At 42.0% G+C, this 25,327-nt stretch overlaps 1 protein-coding gene across 13 annotated transcripts in view; it reads right to left on the reverse strand.

Annotated features, from left to right (window-relative positions):
- Positions 1-25,327, reverse strand: part of STRBP (spermatid perinuclear RNA binding protein) — a 151,173-nt gene that overhangs the window by 57,877 nt on the left and 67,969 nt on the right. For 8 of the 13 annotated variants that reach the window (XR_007923223.3, XR_016211868.1, XM_070056617.2 and 5 more), the window contains exons 2-5: positions 14,065-14,139; positions 11,744-11,904; positions 5,668-5,888; positions 251-416 (exon numbers count right to left, since the gene is read on the reverse strand). Coding sequence is in view for 11 of the 13 variants with exons in the window: in XM_070056617.2 (XP_069912718.1) it covers positions 251-416; positions 5,668-5,888; positions 11,744-11,746 (390 nt within the window). In the remaining 2 variants the exon portion in view is untranslated. Of the gene's footprint in view, positions 1-250; positions 431-5,667; positions 5,889-11,743; positions 11,905-13,205; positions 13,297-14,064; positions 14,140-25,327 lie in introns of all 13 variants that reach the window. The other 5 variants (XM_051855432.3, XM_070056631.2, XM_089302310.1 and 2 more) reach the window with 4 other exon arrangements.

Below are 25,327 nucleotides of genomic sequence, written 5' to 3' on the forward strand. Positions count from 1 at the left end.
TGAGAGACCTAATCTGGAAAATGAAGACTCTCAATTAGATACACCTGAAAAATTTAAGACCGTACCTTAATAGCCATCTTATTTGATAAATATATCCTGAATACTACCCACCACCACAAATTTGCTTTAAATGACCCAGGGTACAGGTATTCCTTTACTACCGCCAATTCTTGTTAATAAACTCATCAATGTCACTACCATTTTCACCTTTTTACAAATTCTCCTAGAGGGCCAGTTACACTGTACTTACCTGAATCTGAATAGGAAGATTCTCTTTGACTGTGTTTAACAGGGTCTCTGTGGGTTTGTCTTTGCACATTAAAACCAGCTCCAAGTCCATATCATCTTTAATCAGCAAGCCCTTTGCGACCAAGCCAATCCTCATTACACCACACAATGTCCGACCACCTTGATCCCTAAAAATAAAAGTCTGTATGATTACTTTTACAACCTGTTCCCCAAAGTATAACTTATTCATCACCTGGTTTCCTGGATATCCACATGAATTGAGAAGGAATTAGTAAATCCAGACGTTCAAATCCACAGAATTAAGTCTAAGACTTATAGTTCATAAGGTATCTACTGTCTCCCAAGGACTCAAGAGGGAACATATTTCAGACTACAGTTTTCTAATTCCCTACTACATCTGATATTACTTAACAAAACCCCAAAATACCAGCACCTCCTTAAACAATTTTTCAAATTGTTTTTTTCAAACTTCCTTCTATTATTTTTTAGTGGTAAATAAGAATCTAAAACAAATATGAACGACTTGATATACAGAGAAAGCATCAATGTAGAAATCTAAAAACCCAGGTACTGCCCCTGGTGGTGCCTGCTTGCCTGGCACCCACAACTATAAAGAATGTTCAGCTGGATGAGCTAAGGTACCTCTCAGCTGTATCATTTTAGGAATTCACAAAAGTTGAAGGGGGAATCAAAATGTAATAAGAGATGAGGAAGGAAAGAACGGACTAAATATAACCTGTCAGCGTGTATATTCCAAATCCAGAAGTAGTTAAAAAGCAAGCACTCAAAGATCATCAAATTATGAGCAGTACCTAAGAAAAATATTCATCTGTCCTTGATTTTAGCTCTAAAAGCTTCTGACTGGCTCCTTTTTCTTAATCATAGGTGAAAATAACAACTAAGCTTTGCAGTCACTAAAAACACACAAAGGAGATCCTTCTTCCCTAAGTCCTAGTAACAGGGGCAGTAAAGATTAAGTATCCTACCTAGAAGAGGAGGAGAAAGCAACCTCTGAGAACAAACTGCAGGCTGCATATAGCAATGTGAACCTCAGAAAAGTTAGCTATTCAAGTTCACAGAGTAGCACAACAAAGCCTGAATTTAAACCCAAGCTGGTTTAATCACAACACTCAAGTTCCTTACAATATATGGTTGATTCCCAAATTCAGAAAGGGAGAGGTCAAAATGAGGTCAAGCAAGGCAATCTACAAGTTTGACTTAAGCAGTCTGGGAGAACAGGTCATTTTAGCTGGAGGAAAAGAATCAGCAAAGTTGGGCAAAAGGCAGTGGAGTTGAGAATAAAATGGAGAAGGAAGACAAACTCTGGCAGTGGAAACTAAACAGGAAGTTACAAATAATACAGCCCCTGACTCAATGCCTGGCATACCATAGAGATTTGATAAACATTTGATCAATAGAAAATGATATACATTATACAAAAATAAAAAAAAAAAAAAACATTTTAAAGCAAGTGATCCAAATGCAACCAACTGTTTGGTATACAGAGTAGCAGTCATCTCATATTCTTTCTTCCTCTGTCCTTGTCTTTGTATCCTCTCATTTTCCCAAATCTTAATAATGGTTTACACATTTATCTTCCATTATCACTCTCAAATCACTGCCTTGTAACTTGTTTCTTCAGGCTCTTATAGCCTCTCACATAAACTACCTCAGTAACATCTTCTTCATTGTTTTTTTTTTTGGATGGGCAGAGTGGATAGTGAGAGTGAGAGAGAGAGAGAGAGAGAGAGAGAGACAGAGAGAAAGGTCTTCCTTTGCCGTTGGTTCACCCTCCAATGGCCGCCGCACAACCCTGATCCAATGGCAGGAGCCAGGTACTTATCCTGGTCTCCCATGGGGTGCAGGACCCAAGGACTTGGGCCATCCTCCACTGCACTCCCTGGCCACAGCAGAGAACTGGCCTGGAAGAGGGGCAACCGGGACAGAATCCGGCGCCCCAACCAGGATTAGAACCCGGTGTGCCGGCGCCGCAAGGCGGAGGATTAACCTAGTGAGCCGCGGTGCCGGCCATCTGAATCACTTTTTTCCTAAGCAAATTTGAAGCAGTAGAAATTTCATAAGCAAAATGAGGGTGGAGAAAGGGGGATAATGATAACATTGACTACTAGGATTGTTTTAAGATGATGGGGGGTGGGGGGCAGCACTGTGGCTTAGCAGGAAAGGCCGCCGCCTGCATGCCTGTATACCAAATGGGCGTCGGTTAGAGTCTTGGCTGCTCCACTTCCAATCCAGCTCTCTGATGTGGCCTGGGAAAGCAGTGCAAGATGGCCCAAGTTCTTGGGCCCCTGCACCCACATGGGAGACCTGGAGGAGGCTCCTTGCTCCCAGCTTCAGATCAGCACAGCTCTGGCTGTTGCAGCCAATTGGAGAGTGAACCAGAGGATGGAAGACCTTTCTTTCTCTCTCTGCCTTTCTGTAACCCTGCCTTTCAAATAAAATAAATAAATCTTTAAAAAAAAAAAAAAGAAGAAGAAGAAGAAGAAGAAATGAGAGGCCATCCCCTGGGATGTCAGCATCGCATATGGGTTCTATTTCAAGTCCCAGCTGCTCCACTTCCAATCCCATACCCTGATAATGACCTGGAAAAGCAGTGGAATATGGCCCAAGTACATGGGTCCCTGCACCCACATGGGGGACCCAGAAGAAGTCCTGACTTTGGACCAGCCAAGCTCTAGTCGTTGCAGCCACCTGCGGAATGAACCAGCGGATGGAACATCTGTCTCCTCTTCTCTCTCTCTAACTCTTACTTTCAAGTAAACAAATCTTTTTAAAAAAAGATATGAAAAATAATTTGTTACCGTAACTGGCACTCAGTAAATGGAAGTTATTATTAGCTACCCATTATCAACTCACATATTAAGTTCTAAATCATAATTTTTATATACTTGGTCTTATCATGCCACATGAAGAAGACAGCATGATTAAAGAGAGAAACCAAGTCCCAATTCAAACAATGTAAATATAACAATTATTGTAGAACAAGCAATCCAAATACAATTATTTAAAATAAGGACAGAGGGGCTGGCATTGTGGTATAGTGGGTTAAGCTGCCACCTGGGACACCAGTATGGGTGCTGGTCCATGTTGCCGCTGTTCCACTTCCTATCCAACTCCCTACTGATGTGCCTAGGAAGGCAGGTGAGGATGGTCTACATGCTTAGGCCCGCAGCACCCACATGGGAGACTCAGAAGCTCCTGCTCCCAGCTTCCCAGTTGGCTGGTGAGGACACATAGGGGAATGAACCAGCAGATGGAAGATTCTCTGTAACTCTTCCTTTCAAATAAACAAATAAAATCTTTTAAAAAGTAGAAATGAAACAAGATTAAAGGTAGATTCCTAATAATATAAATTGGAGAACTTCCAACAATGTATTTGATTTTGGAATCAGTGTTTTTTAAAAAAAAAAAAACAAAGGTTAAAAAAGCATAGGTAAGAGCTGACTAACCATACTTGGCAGTAGAAGGTACGTAAGAATCATAAGCTAGCCCTCACCCAGCTTTGTGCCCTTTGAAGTGCTCAGCACACTCCAGGATCACAATATAGGTCTACCCCTAGAACACAGCTCTGTTTTTTGGAAGCCATACCTGCCTCAGTTCTATAAAAATTAAGAACAGAAACATTCTGCATTTCTTGAGTTCTGCCACATGGGAAGAAGTGCTGAATGTGGGTCCTGTTCCACAAAAGAACACTTTGCACAGACAACGAAGAGCATCCACACATACAGCTATATTTAAACAACAAAACAAACAAACAAAAGTGTGAAACATATTTTCCTTTAAAAACCTTTAAAACAATTACCTCATCCATTTAAGTAAAATCTATAGGAATGCTTTCAAAAAGTACACTAGCCCTGAGAAGAAACACTATTAAATGTATTGAAAAGGTCTAGGGGCCGGCGCTGTGGCACAGTGGGTTAACGCCCTGACCTGAAGCGCCAGCATCCCATATGGGTGCCAGTTCTAATCCTGGCTGCTCCTCTTCCTATCCCGCTCTCTGCTATGGCCTGGGAAAACAGGAGAAGATGGCCCAACTCCTTGGGCCCCTGCACCCACGTGGGAGACCCAGAAGAAGCTTCTGGCTCCTGGCTTCGGATAGGCGCAGCTCCAGCCATTGCAATCAATTGGGGAGTGAACCCTCGGATGGAAGATCTCTTTCTCTTTCTGCCTCTCCTCTCTATGTGTAACACAGACTTTCAAATAAATAAATAAATCTTTAAAAAAAAAAAAAAGAAAAAGAAAAGATCCAAACTCCATAGGTTTAGTAAAATGGCTAAAATAGTAAATCTTATGTTGTGTGTGTCTGTGCCTATGTGTGTAAAAAGCACAACAAAATGTTTAAAAAAACATAAACATGTATCAATATACAATTTAAGTAGGGAGTACATGACTATTTTACTTATACAAGAACTGAGATACAAGGCCAGGTCACTCAAAAATATTACTAGTTAATTTGAACTTCAAATTTGACAGCATTTTTAAGGCCATCATATATTGAATAACTGAATTATTTCCAAGAACCTTCCCAATGACAAGACTATGACCAGATATAGTGTATAAATTACCTACAGTTAACAAATTATATTGTTTAGCTAAAAAGTGACTTTCATCTGAAAATGGAAAGACTGCACTATCTTTCAGTGAAGAAAATCAATTTTTCACTACTTTCTCACTTTTCTTTATCTACTTATCACATTTACTTAAAACGGAAAGCTGGAGAAAAAATTCTGTAATCTCTTTCTTCTGTTTATAAGTTGTTGCCAAGTTATACACTTACTCCAATCTAGTGATACTTCTCAAATAATACCTTTAAGCTTACCATAGCATAAAAAGTTTCATGACCTCACTCTGGTTAACATGACAGCTTCATCTCACTAACACTACTTTTACTATAGCATTAAGAACACTCTACTGTAACTACTGAAGGGTCTGCCAACCACTAAACCTTCATTCACCCACAAACACACAGTGATTAAAATGTGCCACATACACTGTGCTAGATCCTAGAAAACAACAGGTAAATATAATCAAAAATACCTTTAAAATACATTATCCTACACTTTTCCTTCTACTCTAATACTTCCAACTGTGTAACAAAATGGTATTTTATTATTTCTCCAGATATGAAAAACACTACTATTTATCTCAAAATTTAGGAGGCTGAATTAACACAGGAAAAAGATGAGATATCATAACCTTCAAATGTAAAGATTTTAAAGGACATGCTCTTTATCTGGCTCTAGTCATTATTCAGACCTCATCGTAACGTTTACCTTCTTGGTTCTAATCAGATACACACAGAGAAAGCCCCAAGAACAGCATATAACAAACCCTTGCCTGGCAGACCCCCAGGCTTTTCTGCACTTCAGTAAAGCCCCACAAAGGCCACTCCACACTCACTTGGAATAGTTTTCTACGGCCTCATCTTTCTTCACTTCTGTTTCACCCTCTATTTTTGTGCCTTTATTTGTTTCATCCAGCCAATCTGAGACATGTTTAAGAGCACATTCAACAGTAGACACCATATTCTGAACCGCTTCAAGTTCTTCTGGAGACGGATAGATTGTTGAATGCTTCACCATAACATGGCGATCATCATTGGCAAAAGATCGAATAGATCTCTGTCAGAAGGAAACAGAAAATGATTACTTCAACAAAAGAAACATTACCTGGAAGAAATGATGGACATTTGCAGTGGTTAAGATATGGATCAGGACCCCCGCATCTTGTATCATAGTGCCTATGTTCAAGTCCTGGCTCCATTCCCAGTGCACACCTAGAAGGCAGCAGGTGATGGCTCAAGTGGTTGGGTCTCTGCCACTCACGTGAGAGACCTGGATTGAACTCCCAGCTCCTGGCTTCAGCCTGGCCCAGCCCTAACTGTTGTGGGCATTTGAAGAGTGAACCAGTAGATGATAAATGTCTGTTTCTTTCTCTCTCCTCTCTCTCTCTCTCTCTCCTCTCTCTCTCCGTCTCTCTGCCTTTCAAATAAAATAAGTAAACTTAAAAGTAAGATGACAAATATTTTAATTCAACTAACAGCATTAATTATCAAATCATTGTGAAGTAATGTTGTGACACTTTCTTGGAACTGGGGATAAAATCCCATTCTATTGGACTCAACAGCAGAAAATATAAAATTATCCACCATGTTTCGGTGAGGTTCATCTAGGCCACACTCAGGGTTACCTATGTATACACTGTCTATTTTAGCTGAGCCTACACATTCTGAATAAAACTTCAAAAAAGGTCACATTATCACACAACAGCTGCAAGAAACAGACACTAGTTTTCAGAGTCTCTAGAAACGCATGATGATGATTCAGTATGCAGCCATTCATTTTCAAGCTGCGGGAGACTTTTGCACCTTACAAAGCTGAGATTTCATAATACCTTAATAACACAAAATACAAAAGCTACATGTGAACTATGGAAAACATGGGAATGTGGCCTATTACTTGACATTTCAAACTTTTGCTCTGAGGCTTTAATTTCTAAAGCACGTGAGAGACATTCCAAATTTTAGATAGCGTAAAACACACACTGCAAACCAACCAACTTCCGATGCTAATTTATAAATAATCAAGACTACCTCAGGACTGATTTTCTTAAACTACAACAAAAATAATTTTAAAGCACACATGGGGAGAAAAAAATTACTATCAAAAAATACAGTACAGGGCCAGCATCCCATATGCACACCAGTTCAAGACCCTGCTGCTCCACTTCCAATCTGGCTGCCTGCTAATGTACCTGGGAAAGCAGAGGAAGATGGCCTAAATGCTTGGGCTCTTGCACCCATATGGGAGACACAGAAAAAACTCCTGGCTCCTGGCTTCAGACTGGTCCAGCCCCAGCAGTTGCAGCCATTTGGGGAGTAAGCCAGCAGATGGAAGCTCACTCGCTTGCTCGCTCGCTCTCTCTCTCTCTCCCTCTCTCCCTCCCCTCTCTCTCCTAAGTCTGCCTTTCAAATGAATAAAAAATAAATCTTTAGAAAAAAAAAGAAATACAGTACAAAGATGGATGGGTGGTACCATTATGCTAAAACAAAATATCAAAAAAATTTAAAAAGCAATAATTAAAATGACACGCTGGCCCAGAAATCAGTAGAGCAGACTAATACCCAGAAATAGGATGAGTTTCATGAAAATTTAAGAGTAGATCATTCACACTCATGAGTCACACATCTAAAACCTTATGAATATTTCCAAATTCACAAAATGTCATGAAGGCTTGTACCACAGCAAAATGAACAAGGATAACTTAATGAGTTTTACATAAAACTTAAGTACTCCATTTAAAGAGTAGCTATAGTGTCTTCATGTACCTGAAATTATGTGCTAAAAAGATGCTAAGTATTTTGAAATTACAACCATAAAATAAAACATTAACAATTTTTTAACAGTCTTTGCCTCTTTTGTTTTTGTCTTGCAGAATATCAACATTTTAAAAATCATATTCATTTAGAAACTAGTAAATTAACATTAAGGTGTTACTGACCCTTCTAAGCAAACTGTAACTGAAAAGTTATCCTATTTTCTTAATATTTACTTTAGTTCACTTGAAAGGCAAAGCAACAGAAAGACAAACATATTCCAGCTGCTTGTTTACTCCCAAATGCCCATAACAACCAGGGCTGGCCCAGGTCAAAGCCAAGAGCCTGGAAAGAAATTTTTATCAACTATGACAAATATATATAAATGTTTTCGGGGGCAACACTATAGCATAGCAGGTAAAGCTGCTGCCTGCAGTGCCGACATCCTATATGGGTGCTGGTTCGAGTCCCAGCTGCTCTACTTCCGACTCAGCTCTCTGCTGTGGCCTGGGAAAGCAGTGGATGATGGCCCAAGTCCTTGGGCCACTCCACCCGCATGGGAGACCTGGAGGAAGCTCTTGGCTCCTGGCTTCGGATTGGCACAGCTCGGCCATTGAGGCCATTTGAGGAGTGAACCAGAGATGGAATATCTCTCTCTCTCTCTCTCTCTGTGTGTAACTCTTTCAAATAAATAAATCTTTTAAAAAATAATATATGTATATGTATTTATCTGCTTGGGGGCCAGCACTGTGGCATAGTTAAGCCTCCATCTGCAGCACCAGCATCCCATATGGGCACCAGTTTGTGTCCGTTCTGGCTGCTCCTCTTCTGATCCAGCTCTCTGTTTATGGCCTGGGAAAGAGCAGTGTCTGTAACTCTGGCTCTCAAATAAATAAATCTTTAAAAAGAAAAAAAAAAAAGATTTATCTGCTGGTTCACTGCCCATATGGTCGCAACAACTGGAACTGGATAAGGCAGAGGCCAGGAAACAGGAACTTCTTCCGGAACTCCCACGTGGGTGGCAGGTGCCCAGGTACTTGAGCCATCTTCTGTTACTTTCCCCAGGCCATTAGCAGGAACCAGAGTTGGAAGCAGAGCAGCCAGGACTCAAACCAGCATGGGTGCTATCATCGCAGACAGCAGCTTTACACACTATGCCACACGCTGGCCCCCTCATTTCTTATATTTCTTTTAAAATATTTTATATATTTGGGGGACAACACTGTGGCTCACTTTGCTAATCCTCCACCTGTGGCGCCAGCATCCCATATGGGCACCGGGTTCTAGTCCCAGCTGCTCCTCTTCCAGTCCAGCTCTTTGCTATGGCCTGGGAGGGCAGTGGAGGATGGCCCAGGTCCTTGGGCCCGTGCACCTGCATGGGAGACCAGGAAGAAGCACCTGGCTCCTGGCTTTGGATCAGCGCAGCGCCGGCCGTAGCAGCCATTTGGGGGGTGAACCAACAGAAGGAAGACCTTTCTCTCTGTCTCTTTCTCTCACTAACTCTACCTGTCAAATGAGTTAAAAAAAAAAATTTATATATTTGAAAGACAGAGTTACAGAGAGAGGCAGAGCCAGAGAGAAAGAGAGAGGTCTTCATTCCGACTACAATGGCCAGAGCTAAGTTGATCCGAAACCAGGAGCCAGGAGCTTCCTCCAGGTCTTCCACATGGGTGCAGGGACCCAAGAACTCAGGCCATCTTCTACTGCTTTCCCAAGCCATAGCAGAGAGCTGGATCTGAAGTGGAGCAGCCGGGACTCAAACCAGCACCCATATGGGATGCCGGCACTGAAGGCTGGGGCTTTAACCCGCTGCGCCTCAGCGCCAGCTCCCACCATTTCTTATTTAATATATATATATATATACATATACATATACATATACATATACATATACATATATATGTATGTTTGAAAGGCAGAGTTACACAGAGAACATGAGGGTGGAAGGCTGAGGGGACAGAAAGAGAGAGACCTTCAATCAACTGGTTTGCTCCCAAAATAACTGCCCACAGCCAGGGCTGGACTAAGCTGAAGCCAGAAGCCAGGAATTCCATCCTGGTCTCACAAGTAGATGGCAAGGGCCCAAGGACTTGGGCCATCCTCCGCTGCCTTCCCAGGACCACTAGCATGGAACAGGACTGGAAGTGGAGCAGCCAGGACTCAAACAGGTACCCGTATGGGATACAGGTGATGCAGTCCATTATGCCACACAACGGCCCCTAAACATTTCTTTTAAAATATAAGAATACCAAGGCAGTAACAGAAGAGCTGAAAAGGCAAATAATTCACATTTAAGGAAACTCAGTTCACTGTGGTTTTTTCACATTTTACTATAAAATTAAAATAACAACATTTTTCCCACCATCAAGATCTCAAATATTAGAATTTTTGTTAAGAATAAGATGACTATACTACAATCCTAGGCACAAATATTCTAAAAAGCAAGTAACATTTAAATAACTACCATCAGGCCAGTTAAATAACATATCCCGAACATCCTGATAATTATTATTTTGTGCTCTTTCACCTAATTATGTCTTTTTAAAATATTTTCTCATTTGGAGAAAAAATTCACACATCATTCTACAGAACCAAAATACTAGGGGAAAATTCAGTGCTTTCAGCAAATGAAAATCTGGCGGTGGGGAAGTCGTTTGGTGCAGCAGTTATCACTGTTTGGGACGCCCTCGTCCTATTTTGGATTATCTGGTTCAAGTCCCGACTACTCTGCTTCTGATTCAGCTTCCTGCAAATGCACACCCCATGGTTTGACAGATGGCTCAAGAACTTGGGACCCTGCCACTTATGTAGAATTCTGGGCTTCTGGCTTCAGCTTGGTACAGCTCTGACTGGTGTGGAAATTTGGGCAGTGACCCAGCTGATGTAAGTTCTTTCTGAGTCTGTTTGTCTCTTTCAAATAAAATATAAAATTTTTTAAAGTTAAAAAAAAAAAAAACATGTTAGGGTGTGGGGAGGTAGTGCACATTTGGCCTAGTAATTATGACAGAAATTAGGATGCCGGCATTCCACCTCAGAATGTCAGGACTCAATCCTTGGTTTCAGTTCCCAATTCAGACTGTGGGAAGCACCAGGTGATGGCTCACGTAGTTAAATCCCTGTCATCTGGGGCCAGCACTGTGGTGTAGTGGGTAAAGCCGCTGCCTGCAAGGCTGACATCCCATATGGATGCCGGTTTGAGTTTCGGCTGGTCCACTTCCCATCCAGCTCTCTGCTATGGCCTGGAAAAGCAGCAGAAGATGGCCCAAGTCTTTGTGCCCCTGCACCCACGTGGGAGACCCGGAAGAAGCTCCTGGCTCCTGGCTCCAGATCAGCTCAGCTCCCGCCATTGTGGCCATTTGGGGAGTGAACCAGCGGGATGGAAGACACCTCTCTCTCCCTCCCTCTGTCTCTGTCTCGTCTCTGTTTTTCCTTCTCTCTGTGTGTAACTGTGACTTTCAAGTAAAATAAATAAATCTTTAAAAAAAAAAAATCCCTGTCACCTACACGGGACACCAGGATTAAGTTCCTGGCTTCCAGCCTCAGCTAATGCAGGCATTTGGGGAATGAATCAGCAGATAAGAGTTCTGTCTCTCAAATTAAGAAACACTAGACCTCAGAGGTTATGCCTACATCTAATATCACAAATTTAAGTTTGAACTCTTCACAAAACTCACAGTGCTTCTTATACACCAATATTTGACCCTATTATTTTAAAGCATGTAAAATAGGTGACTTTTGTGGGCTAAACACACATTTTATAAACTCCCACATCATTCATATAAGTAATTAAAAATTGGTTCAGGGTCTTTAACTTCCACAGGAAACAACTTCAGGTAGGAAACTAGAGAAAAAAGCTTAATTTTGAGTTCAAGGTCACTTGCCTAGTGCCAACTGTATTTGAAGATATTACTTATGAGCATTCCTTCCTTTGTTTTTAATAATTTATGGACTGCAGACTCATGGGGCTCCATCTTGTGGTTTAAAGGGCTCATAATAAATCTGAACGCATTTGCTTTGCTTAAATAGTAAAGTGCTATCTTATCCGATGCACTAGAGCCAAAAATTAACACCAGTGCTGTTCACTCAATCTCAATGTTAACACTTGCAGTTTTAAATTAGTGGAATATGTATAGCTAAATTAAGGAAATATAAACAACCTACCATGGTTTTCTATGGTATCTTTGCTTTTTCTTCCGATCCTTTCCCCTCTTTCTTGTCGTCTTCACTAGACACTGTTTTGTGTGACAGTACCTCCTCATAAGCCTGAGTCCCTTGATAGCTCAGTGTCAATATAGCAAAGAGGTCTGAAGTCTGGAATACACCTATAAAAGAAGTGGAAAAACAACTTTTCAAAAATGTTTATTTACAATTTGCTTCCAATCGGAGTGTGAAGCCCATGACCATGTTACGGGTTTAAAAGAAACTTTACAGAGGAAAATCACCTCATTCCCAACAAAAAGCTAACCTATATTTTGAAAGCCTGAGCCCAATAAGCTGACTGATGGGACAGAAAAGTAACCTTCCTGGTAGCCACAATGTGACTGCTGGCTGACTTGCCCTCTATGAGATAACTGTAATTGCAGACACAGATTTAGTTATTAAGAAGAGCCAACTAAAACAGTAATGCCACTTCTGGTAGTAGCAATGATGTTATAATTAACCACATATTTTCAATTAGAAATTGGTATCACTTAGACCTCTATGAAAATTCGACAAACCATTTAAAAATACAGCAATACTACCAAAGGTAACATTGACTGTGCCATAATGCTTTGCCATTAAGATAGACAATTTATGTTGGCATGTTTGTTCTTTAATTACTTTTAGGCCTAAAATTCTGAATGTTTGTCTCCGCTCTCCTAACTCCCAAGATACACTCCTTCAACTTATATGCACTTCTGTGTCAGATTCCTGAATATATAGATCTTTACTTCATTACTTCTTAGATTTCCCCAACTGGAATCCCACATTATATTTCTACCAAGAGGCCTAGTCATCATTCCGTTACCCACTTATTTCATCTTTATGAGATTTGATTCCAGATAGGGTAAAAGTAAACTTTTCTGATGATTATATATTATAAACCCAAATGCTAAATAAAAGTGGAGGAATGAGGACAGAAACTAATATCAGACTAGAAGACATACTTTATATAGTTATCTCACATATCACATTTATATCACATATCATATATATTCACAAAGAAAATCGCTTTCTCTTCATTGAAATCTCTTTAGGTTTAAATTTTCTTTATAAACAAAGAAATCCCTGTAAGACTAGCGTCAGTAATAGTTTCTTAATATCAGCTGTTCTTTCTTTTGCTACTTTCTTGGACTACTAGTCTTCTCTTTAAAAGAGAAAAAGGGGGCTGGCACTGTGGTATAGTGGGTAAAGCCACAGCCTGCAGCACCAGCATCCCATATGGGCACCAGTTTGAGACCCAGCTGTTCCAATTCTGATCCAGCTCCCTGCTGATGCACCCAGGAAAGCAGTGGAAGATGGCCCAAGTGCCCGAACCCCTAGACCCACATGAGAGACCCAGGAGAAGCTCCTGACTTCAGAGTGGTCCAGCCCCGGCCATTGCGGCCATTTGGGGAGTGAACCAGCAGATGGGACAACTCACCCTCTCGTGAGTGCGCTCATGCTCTCTCTCTCCTCTCCTCTTTCTCCTCCTCTCTCTCTGACTTTAATTTTTTTTTAAAGGTGGGGGGTACCTATTTGAAAAGCAAAGTAACAGAGAGATCGCTTATCTACTTGTTCACTCCCCAAATACCCACAATAGTCAGGGGTAGGCCAGGCCAAAACCAGGAGCCAGGACTCTGTCCAGGTCTCCCACACTGAATGGCAGGAACTTAAGTACTTGGGCTGTCATGTGCTGCCTCCCAGGCACATTAGCAGGGAGCTGGAGATCTGAAGCATAGGATCCAGGACTTAAACCAGGCTCTTGGTTATGGGATGTGGACAATGTTGTAGCTTAACCCAACACTCCACAATACCTGCCCCCAGCTGCTTTCTTAGAGTCTTTTTTGGGGGTCAGCGCCGTGGCATAGTGGGTAAAGCCACCACCTACAGTGCCGGCATCCCATATGGATGCCAGTTCGAGTCCTGGCTGCTCCACTTCCAATCCAGCTCTCTGCTATGGCCTGGGAAAGCAGTGGAAGATGCCCCAAGTGCTTGGGCCCTGCACCGGCGTGGGAAACCCAGAAGAAGCTCCTGGCTTCAAATTGGCACAGCTCCAGCCGTTTCAACCAACTGGGGAGTGAACCAGAGGATGGAAGACCTCTCTCTCTCTCTCTCTGCCTCTCCTTCTCTCTCTGTGTAACACTGACTTTCAAGTAAATAAATAAATCTTTAAAAAAAAAATAAAGTCCTTTTTGAATTTTGGGGGCCAGGAACATACTGATGTGACATTTAACTCTCAGTACTTCAAACAGAAACAAAGAACCACGACTGCAGTAAAATGACATTCATCAGTGACTTACATGCACAACTATGGATGTCCCACAACCAACTTCCCCAGCTGCTTCACAAGCTCCACCACAGTAAGATAAGGAAGCCTGAGAAGGAAGAAGGAAGAGCATGCAACTGAGCAGGTGCTAGTGACAACAACTTACTCTATTACACAATTTCACACCGAAGCAAAGATGCATAAGTACAACTAGCCAAAACGACAATTCAGTGTCCTTTTGGACAATCAAGAAACACAAATTGAAACATGATCCCATGGTAAGAGATATCTCAGAAATATTGTTGTCACTAAAATTATAACTTCTATACAATAACTACTACACAACTTAATAAAATCTTCAGCTACCTCCCATTCCCGATCCTGCTTCATTCAGTCATTTAGTACTTAACTATGAATCCAGCCGCCAAAAAAGACTACCACATATACAACTGAAAGTCCATAAGCTTTACTCTGTGAAACGTGAAGCAATAAAGCGATCATATTAAGAAGGTAGAGGGGCTGGCACTCTGGTGCAGGTTAAAGCTCTGACCTGCCATTGTGGCCATTTGGGGAATGAACCAGTGGATGGAAGACCTCTTTCTCTCTCTCTGTCTCTACATCTCTCTGTAACTCTTTCAAATAAAAAATAAAATAAAATAAAATAAAATAAAATAAAATAAAATAAAATAAAGTAAGGTAGATCACAGGGTCAGCATTGTGCAGTGCTTTAAGGCCCAGGCCTACAGTGCCGGCATCCCATATGGGCACCAGTTCAAGTTCCAGCTGCTCCACTTCTGATCCAGCTCCCTGGTAATGTGCCTGGAGAAGCAGCGGAGAATGGCCTTAGTCCTTGGGTCCCTGCATCCATGTGGGAGACCGAGAAGAAGCTCCTGGCTCCTGGCTTCCGACTGGCTCAGCTCCAGCCATTGCAGCCATATGCAAACTGAACCAGTGGATGGAAGACCTGTGTGTGTGTGTCTACCTCTCTCTGTAATTCTTTCAACTAAAATAAACTTTTAAAAAAGAGAGAAAGAGGAAGAGAGTATATTGCAAGCAAACAAACTTCTGATGTAGTGTGGAAATCATACATCATCTTTCTAAAAGTACCATACTGTGCAGTCATTTAGTACACAGTACCCTACACATATATCATGTACCTCTGCAAACTTCAGAGTCTGACAGCGTAGTGCAATAATTCATGCCATAAAAGCAAGCACAGTATTCAAAATCAAATTGGTCAGTGCTATAAAAATGAACTTTGTGATCATCTGATCCAGCCCCACCCTCAGTTTACAAATGAAACAGAATCAGATATTAAGATCACACCATTAACCAGGGACAAGGCATGGTTTAATTCCTAAATCATAGTTTAAAGCTTCTTCCCCACTGTACCAATCTGATCCAAAAAAAAAAAAAAAAAGTCAAGTTATATTTGGTATGCTCTAAGCAAATCAGGAAAAAAAAAGCAACAGCTTTTCGGTGTTTTTTTGTTTGTTTGTTTGTTGTTGTTTGTTTTGTTTTTGGACAGGAAAAGTTAGTGAGAGTGAGAGAGTAGGAGAGAGAGAGGCACACACACACAGAGAGAAAAGTCTTCCTTTTCCGTTGGTTCATCCTCCTAATGGCTGCTATGGCCAGCGCGCTGCAGCATTCCGAAGCCAGAAGCCAGGTGCTTCTTCCTGGTCTCCCATGTGGGTGTCGGGCCCAAGGACTTAGGCCATCCTCCACTGCACTCCCAGGCCACAGCAGAGAGCTGGACTGGAAGAGGAGCTACCAGCACAGAATCCGGCGCCCCGACCAGGACTGGAACCCGGTGTGCCGGCGCCATAGGCAGAGGATTAGCCTAGTGAGCCGCAGCGCTGGCCCAACAACACAGTTTTAAAGAGTCTCTTTTAAACAATGGTCAACTTAGTGGGTAAAATTCTGGCCCTGAAATTTTTTTTAAAAGAATAACTTTGTCATTTAATAGAAAGCTATATGTAACTCAAAGTCATTTCATTTCCTTCAGTTTCCTTATCCTTTATCTATAAACCAGAAACTATTTCCCTGCTAATTAACAAATAACATTTATGGAAGTCAGACTTTGCACTAGCACTGCTCTAAGAGTTTTTAATATACTAACTCATTTAATCCTCACAATAATCTCATTATAGTCTCCATGTAACACACAAGCAAACTAAACTATAAAGAGATAACACAAAAATGGGGCCAACGCTGTAGTATAGTGGGTAAAGCTGCCACCTTTAATGCCAACATCCCATACAGGTGCCAGTTCAAGTCCCAGCTGCTCCACTTCCAAACCAGCTCCCTGCTAATGCACCTGGAAAAGCAGCGAAAGATGGTCCAAGTCTTTGGGCCCCTGCACCCACATGGGAGACACAGAAGAAGTTCCAGGCTTCCGATCAGCCTAACTCTGACCATTGCAGCCATTTGGGGGGTGAACCAGCAGATGGAAGATATCTCTGTCTCTCTCTCTCCCTCCCTCCCTCCCTTTCTCCCTCCCTCCCTCCCTTTCTCCCTCCTTCCCTAAAACTCTGCCTTTCAAATAAAAAATATTAACTGCCTATTCAGTACCTTGGTGCTATGTTAGTAACAGGCTGCAAAGATGAATCAACTCAGAACACTCTAAGGAAAGTAAAAGCAAATAGACATAAATTTAACACTCCCTCATCTCTGCAAATAAATTTTCTCTGCACAGTGGCGTTGTTTCTGTGCAATACTAATGTAAAAAAAAAAAAATACTGAATTTCAGTGTTTTCTTCCAGAAAGTTCCTACATGATGGGGGTGGGGGAGAGGTGGTAGGCAGCGACACATGAGAAGTACCCACACCAGTTTTGAGTTACGGCTGCTCCACTTCCTGTCCTGCTCCCTGTTAATGCTCCTAGGAAAGCAGCAGAAGATGGCCCAAATGCTTGGGCCCCTCCAACCCACATGGGAGACCTGGATGGAGTTCCAGTCTCCTGAGTTCAGACTGGCTCAGTCCCAGAAGCCATTTGAGGAGCAAATCAGCAGATAGAAGATCTCTGTCTCTCCCTCTCTTCTATAGCTCTAATTTTCAAATAAAGAAAGAAAGAAACCTTTAAAGGGGATGGGGGGAGAATGTAATCAGAACCTTACAAAAATAAGAAAGGCAGATGAGAGGTAGGTATTTAAGTCTAGTAGTTAAGATGTCAGTCAAGGGGGGCTGGCACTGTGGAATAGTGGGTAAGGCCACCGCCTGTAGTGCCGACGTCCTATATGGACACCAGTTCAAGTCCTGGCTGCTCCATTTCCGATCCGGCTCTCTGCTGTGGGAAAGCAGTGAAAGATGGTCCAAGTGCTTGGGCCCCTGCACCCGCATGTGAGACCCGGAAGAAGCTCCTGGCTTCAGATCAGCACAGCTCCGGCTGTTGCGGCCAACTGGGGAATGAACCAGAAGATGGAAGACCTCTCTTTCTCTCTGACTCTCCTTCTCTCTGTGCAACTCTTTCAAATAAATAAATGAATCTTTAAAAAAAAAAAGTCAGTGAAGACATCTGTGTCTATTGGAGTCAGCGTTGTGGTATAGCAGGAAAAGCTGCTGCTGCATACAACACCAGCATCCCACACAGGTTTGTCCATATGGTCAGATGGTTCATGCCCAGCCCCCAACCAGTGCACCTGGGAAAGCAGCAGAAGATGGCCCAAGTACTTGGGCCCCTGCCACCCACTTGGGAAACCCAGCAGAAGCTCCTGGCTCCTGACCATTGTTTTTTTAGAAATATATAAATAAAAAGGCATCCGTGTCTCCTATCAGAGTACTTCCTGCTAATGAGGACCCTGTGAAGCAGCAGTGATAGCTGAGGTAATCCAGTTCCTGTAACCCACATTAGAGATCTGGGCTGAGTTCCTGACTCATGACTTCAACTCCAGGCCTGGCCCAATCCCAGCGTTGCAGTGTTTGGGGAGTGAACCAGCAGATCAGAGCTATGCCTGTCTATATATACATATATCTTTCTGCCTCCCAAATAAAGAAATAAGGCATATGAAGACTAAATAAAAAAACTTAAAAGTTAAATATCAATAAACAACTTAAAATTCTGACCAAATAAAAAAATCCAGCTATTCACTTCTAACCAAAACCACCTATAATGATGGAAAAGCTATATCCTACAATCTTGTTGGAAGTTTTTCAATACTGGACAGAGGCCAAAAGGTTCTTTTTCAATGAAAAAGATGATGTACTGGCTGTAATTCAAACCTAAAATACACTGTATGAAGCCAGCTAAGTTGAACTGGAATGCTTTCTGAATATCTACTATTAGTGTGCAAAATGGAAAAGATCTTATTAAGGAGCCAATCAAAAAAGAAGTTAACAATTCATCTTCTGATTGAAATAAAGTCACTAGTCCTTCCCAATCCCTGACACATCTTAATGTGACAGAACAACATTCAGCCAGATGACTTACCAGGTGAAAGAACCAACAATTTAATGCATTTCTACAAGTATACATGGAGAACCTGTCACACTGTAGGCACTGTCCTGAGCACTTTGAATATTAAAAATAAAAATGTTTTTAAAAGGCAAAATCCCTGCCCTGTGGCTTAAGTCTAGCAGAGGGAAAACAACCAAAAGAGAATAAAAAGAAGTAATTTAAAAAGCATTTAAGGGGCTGGCATTGTGGCACAGCAGGTAAAGCTATCACCTGCAAGGCTCATCTCCAACATAAGCAATAGTTCAAATCCCTGCTGCTCCACTTCCGATCCAGCTCCTTGCTAATGTACCTGGGAAAGCTGTGGAAGATGGCCCAAGTGCTTGGACCCCTGTCATCCATATGAGAGACCTGGATGGACTTACAGGATCCTGGTTTCACCTAACCTAGCCCTGGTCATTGCAGCTATTTGAGGAGTGAACCAGCAGATGGACAACCTCTCTCCCTTCCTCCCTTTCCTCTGTAACGTGCCTTTCAAATAAATAATCTTATTAAAACATTACCATTCACACTGATAATTCCTTGTCCTCTCCTGGCAAAACCCCAATTCTGGTTAAATACAACCCTCTTGGCTATACCTTATCAATAGTCCTAAACACAAAATTGTGCTAACTGGTCTTTTTCATCATTGTTAACCACAAAAGTGACAATAATCAACATTTTTCAAGTGGCAGTACTTCACCTCTTGAGAGCTTGAAAATGTGGAGTTTTTAGATTGTCAAAATGACCAGGAGGTAAGTCCTGGCACTTGGTATCCTGAGATGCTACATATCCAACAATGTCCATTAACTTCCCACACCTAAAATACACATAGGAACTCCACTAAAAAGAGTTAAATAATGTTCATTCACTTTCTCACTCTCCTAATGGTTATTTCAATCTTCCCTTCTAACATCTATCTCTTCTCAACTCACGTTCCACTGATCACCCTGTTTCCTATTTCATTCAAAAGGCCAATCTTGCTACATTTTTACTTATACAATCTTCCTTCCTTACTGTCCTATTACTATAAGTGAATAATCCCTATTCCTATGTAACACCAATCCCTGATTTCAAAACCTACTACATTCTACCTTTTTTTTGATAGGCAGAGTTAGACAGTGAGAGAGTGAGAGAGTGAGAGAGTGAGAGAGTGAGAGAGTGAGAGAGTGAGAGAGAGAGAGAGAGAGAGAGAGAGAAAGGTCTTCCTTTTTCCATTGGTTCACCCCCGCAAATGGCCACTACAGCCGGCGCCCTGCACTGATCCAAAGCCAGGAGCCAGGTGCTTTCTCCTGGTCTCCCATGCGGGTGCAGGGCCCAAACACTTGGGCCATCCTCCACTGCCATCCTGGGCCACAGCAGAGAGCTGGACTGGAAGAGAAGCAACCAGGACAGAATCCAACACCCCAACCGGGACTAGAACCCAGGGTGCCAGCGCCGCAGGCGAAGGATTAGCCTAGTGATCCGTGGCGCTGGTCCATTCTACCTCCTTTTATCTGCTCAAGGATATCATTCAGTCATCCTCCTCCTCCTTCTCTCCCCTGTATCATCAGTTTTCCCCATTCTGCTAGATCTTATCTACCAATTACTCCACTGCCATCTTTAATATAGCCACCTTAAAAAAAAAGAAAGAAAATAAATGTTAAGGCTTTCCTTGACCTGTTGCTTCACTACAGGCACAATTTTCTGCTTCTCTTTTAGGACAAAATTCTTTGAGTTTACACTTTAGTCAAGATTTCCTCTTCTTCCATTCTCTTAAACCCACTCAAATCAGCCTTAAATCCCACTGTTCCACTGCAATTGCTCCCACCATTGTTTCCTAGGACTCCCATGGTATTCAAGGCTGCAAACAATTTCTTTTTCTTAAGATTTTATTTATTTGAGAGGTAGAGTTACAGATAGAAGGAAAGACACAGAGAAAGGTCTTCCATCTGCTGGTTCATTCCCCAAATGGCTGCATCAGCCAAAGCTGAACTGCACCAAGCCAGGAAGCCAAGAGCTTCTTCCAGGTCTCCCACATGGGTACAGGGTCCCAAGCTCTTGGGCCATCCTCCACTGCTTTCCCAGGACATTAGCAGAGAGCTGGATCAGAAGAGGAGCAGCCAGGACACAAACCGGCATCCATATGGGATGCCAGCGCCATTTAGCCTACACACCACAGCGCCGGCCCCACAACAATTCTTAATCCCCGTGTTAGTCTACCTCTCAGCAACAGGCAGACACCGCTGACCGCCCCCTAGTTCAAACACTTTACTTCCCTTGGCTGTCATCCAAGACACTACTCTTAGCTCTCCTCCTACTTCATCATTACTCCATTATCTACATTCCTTATCTCCACAACCTCTTAATGTTGGCACACCACAAGACTCAGGCTCAGACTCCACTTTATTCACTCTTTTGGCAATCTCCTCCAAGTTTGAGGCATTTGGAAAATACACATTTATTTTATATATTGAGCGAGACAGAGACAGAAAGAAATCTCTCATCCACTGGTTCACTCCCCAAATACCAACCAACAGCCTGGGTTGAGCCAGGCCAAGGCTAGGAAAACAGAACTCAAACCAGGTCTCCCAGCCAGGTGGCAGGGACCCAAGTACTTGAGCCACCATCTGCTACCTCCATGGTGAGTATTAGTAGGTAGACAGATCAGAAGTGGAGCCAGAAGTAAAACCATGCATTCTGATATGAGATGAGGGCATCTTAACTACTGCACCAAACATATGCCCCCAGAATTGCAGGCTTTAGAAACCACCTATACATAGGGAATGGGCACCTGGCCTTGTGGTTAGGACACTAGTTAAGACATCCCCAACCCACATAGAATACCTGGATTCCTGCCTGGCTCCCAATTCCAGCTTCCTGCAAATGCAGCCCAAAGTGATGGCTCCCACATGGAATTCCTGGACCAACTTCTCGCTTCCCACCTTGAGTCCTGGCCCAGCCGTGGCCATCTGGGAGTGAACCAGCAACTGGGAACTTAGTGTATGTCTCCCTGCCTCTCAAAAAAATTTTTTAAAATACAGATACCACCTATACATTGAAGACTCCCAAATTTCTATCAACCTAAGTTCCAGACTCACATTCACATACATAATCAACATATTCACCTGGTTATCAATCAAATCCTGATACCTACCCCGCCTCCAGCAAAAAGCAAACAAAACAAAAAATAACCTTTGCCTTCCCAGTCTTCCCTCTCTCAGAAGACAGCAAGTACTTCATTACTCTACTTGCTCATGCCATAAACGTGGGAGTCATCCTTGATTCCTCTTGCCCTCTCACATTCCACATGGGGGCCATCACCAAACTCTGTCACCTTTCCATCCTAAATCTAAAATCTTACTACTCTTTTTTAAGATCATTTATTTCAAAGGCAGAGTGACAAGGAAAGAGGAAAAAAGAAAGGCATTTTCTAGCTGTTGGTTTACTGCCCAAATGGCTGCAACAGCCAAGGATGCAACAGGCCAAACCCAGGAGCATGGAACTCCATCCTGGTCTCTCAAATACTTGAGCCATTCCCCACTGCTTTCCCAGGAGCATTATCAGGGAGTTGGTTCCAGAGCCAAGCAGCTGGTACTTGAACCAGTGCTCCATATGGGCTGCTGACATCACAAGCAGCAGCTTAACCCACTGCACGACAATGCCGGTCCCTGAAGTCTCACCACTCTTAACCACCTCCAGTAATACCACTCTGGTCTGGGTCACCTTCATCTCTCACCTGGATTACATTCTACCTTCCAACTGGCTGTCTTGCTTCCCCACCAGGGGTTTACTCTTGGCAACAGCGTTCTGAGTGTTCCTTTTAAATCTAAATTAGGTCACATCATTCCTTCGCTCAAAACCTTCCAATAGTTTCTTGTCTCTGAATAAACACTTCATAACAATTACAGCTATCAAGCTCTAATCCTCTGATTCCCATGACTTCTTGGCCCCACCTTACTCATTATGCTCCATCCACAGTGACATCCTTGCTAGGGTACCACCTCAGAGCTTTTACACCTGCTAGTTAATCCTCAATATCCACTAGCTTAAATATGATTTGGCTCCTGAATTCATGCAGATACTTAAACCACAGAGTCTTAAGTTAATGGAACCAGGAGAGTGGAAAGTTAATCCAGTTATGGTATTTAGGACCGAGCCTTGGGTCACTAGGGGTGTGTCTTTGGAAGGTAATTCTCAGAAGAGAGTTGGTTACAAAAGCCTGAGTTTTGGTCACCCTCTCACTCTGCTTCCTGGTTCACCGTGGGATCACTTCTTCACAAATGCTCCAACACTGCCATCCGCCACACACGAAACCAAGGGAACCTGCCCAACCTGGGGACTGTGAACCTCCAAAGAAGTGTGGCAAAATAAACCTCTTTCCTTCATAAGGAGCTTGCATCGTGTATTCTGCTGTGTAACAAAAGTATGACTAATACATCCATCTAACTCCTTCCCTCTCTTCTGCTCAAATGTCACTTTATCATGAGCTCAGCCCTGATCAATCCATATAAAAAAGTAATTGTTCCCACAGCATCTCCTACTAAAGCATAGCTATTCTATTTCTCGCCACAGGATTTACCACTGGCTTAAGATACCTTTACTTTGTTTACTCTTTGTTTTTATACACCCAGAACAAATGCCTAACACAAAGGAGAAACTCATGAATTTTTCACATTATGACACTATAGTCAAGATTTACAACAGCCCTAAAAAGCAGTGAATGACAGAAGAAATGACATAAATTTCTTTTAGAGTCTTCTGAAATACGAGAGCACAAACATAAAAAATGTTTACTAATTTATCGAAGACTACACACAGAGCATCCCCAATATTATGGTCAACAGCATTTCCAGTTCAGATCACTGTCTCCACAAGTATATCAAGAGGAGGTATATATTTAATTTTGTACAGAGATCTTTAAAAGCTTGACCTGACATTTATTCCATTAAACTATGGTCAAATATAGAATAGCAGAAATATACTCGACTCAGTAGCTACATTTTCTTCTCACCAAAAGGCTGTTAGAGGTCATCAGACTATCTTTGGAATTCACAGATCTCCTGACAATTCTGACCAAAAGGAAAAGGTGGTAGCATACCAAGAAACAGTTAAGTATTCAAGTATTCTCTGTCCTGTGCTAACTGCACCACACTTAGCACTGAACGGTAAATCAGCACCTTGGTAAACAAGCTTCCAACTGTCTCTGAATCTCAAAAGACCTTCTGTTACCATTCTGCAGAGCAGAGCACGGCAAAGGAACTGTATCCAGAGACAGAATGAAGACGTAAATTTCTCTTAATTAAGTAGGTTTGCAAAAACAACCTCAGAACCTACACTCTAGTTATAAACAGCAACAATGTTAAAAATCACCAATTTTAAAACAGAAATCAATAAAATAAATAGATTTGGCCGCCTCACCCCCCAAAAAATAAGTTTACCAAGAATTCCCTCAAGGCAGGAAATATTTTCATATTATACAGAAGTGTTAAAATGTAAAAAATACATTAGATCCTTCAATAATAATAATTTAATATCCAAACACTTGCCAACACTCATTCTCCTCTTTCTGGCATCATCTACCACAGTTGGAAACTGTGTATCTAGGTCAGAAAAGGCGAGTTGCTTTTCAGAACTCTTCAATATCATTGGCTCAAGTGTTGATATTGTAATTCAAGCTTTTCACAAACTTCTTTTAAAATGAACTCGGATATAAATCACAAGATTAGTACCACTGATTTAAAAAGCCAACGGAAAATAATTTAATCTTAAAAGATAGACTTTTAAAACTGACAAAGATAATGGACCAAAAAAATGTATGAAACGGGACTGGCGCTGTAGTATAGCGTGTAAAGCCACAGCCTACAGTGCTGGCATCCATAAGGGTGCCATTTCATGTCTGGGCTGCTCCACTTCCGATCCAGCTCTCTGCTATGGACTGGGATAGCAATATAAGAAGGCTCAAGCCCTTGAGCCCCTGCACCCCATGTGGGAGACCTGAAAGAAGCTCCTGGCTTCAGATCAGCGCAGCTCGGCCACTGTGGCCATCTAGGGAGTGAACCAGCAGATTAAAGACCCCCCCCCCCGCCTCTGTAACTCCATCTTTCAAATAAATAAATAAATCTAAATTTAAAATTTTATATATATATATATGAAATAGGCCATACAATGTAATTAGCATAAGAGCAATGGATTTGGGGTCAGAAGACCTGCATTCTAGTTCAAACTCTGCTACTAATGAGTTGGGCAGTCTGAACAAACTTTAACCTCTCAAAGCATCAATTACTCCACTTATTGGGGCCAGCGCTGCGGTACAGTGGGTAAAGCTACTGCCTGAAGTGCCAGCATCCCATATGGGCACCAGTTCGTGTCCTGGCTGCTCCTCTTCTGATTCAGCTCTCTGCTTATGGCCTGGGAAAGCAGTAGTAGATGGCCCACGTCCTTGGGCCCATGCACCCACATAGGAGACCAGAAGAAGTGCCAGACATCTAGCTTCACATCAGCCCAGCTCCAGCCATTGCAACCACCTAGAGAGTGAACCAGCAGATGGAGGACCTCTTTCTCTCTCTCTGCCTCTCTGCCTGTCAGTAACTCTGCCTTTCAAATGGATAAATAAATCTTTAAAAAAAAAAAAGAAGAAGAAGAAAAGAAACAAAGACCAGTAGAAGAGAAATGAAAACCCATAAACAAATACACATGTTTATTTAAAAAATTACTCCACTTATAAAAACATTAGACTATTCTAGATTACCTTTAGAGATCATCTGGTTAAACCTGATTCTATGCTAAATGAGAACTCTACAAACACATTTCACATGAAACAGATTGAACTTATTCCTTAAAAGTGTACACTTTTGCCAATGCAATCATACTTTAAATAATAATAAAAA

Source organism: Oryctolagus cuniculus, chromosome 1, assembly GCF_051225735.1.
Source record: "Oryctolagus cuniculus isolate XC-2025 breed Fujian yellow rabbit chromosome 1, ASM5122573v1, whole genome shotgun sequence".
Taxonomy (NCBI): domain Eukaryota; kingdom Metazoa; phylum Chordata; class Mammalia; order Lagomorpha; family Leporidae; genus Oryctolagus; species Oryctolagus cuniculus.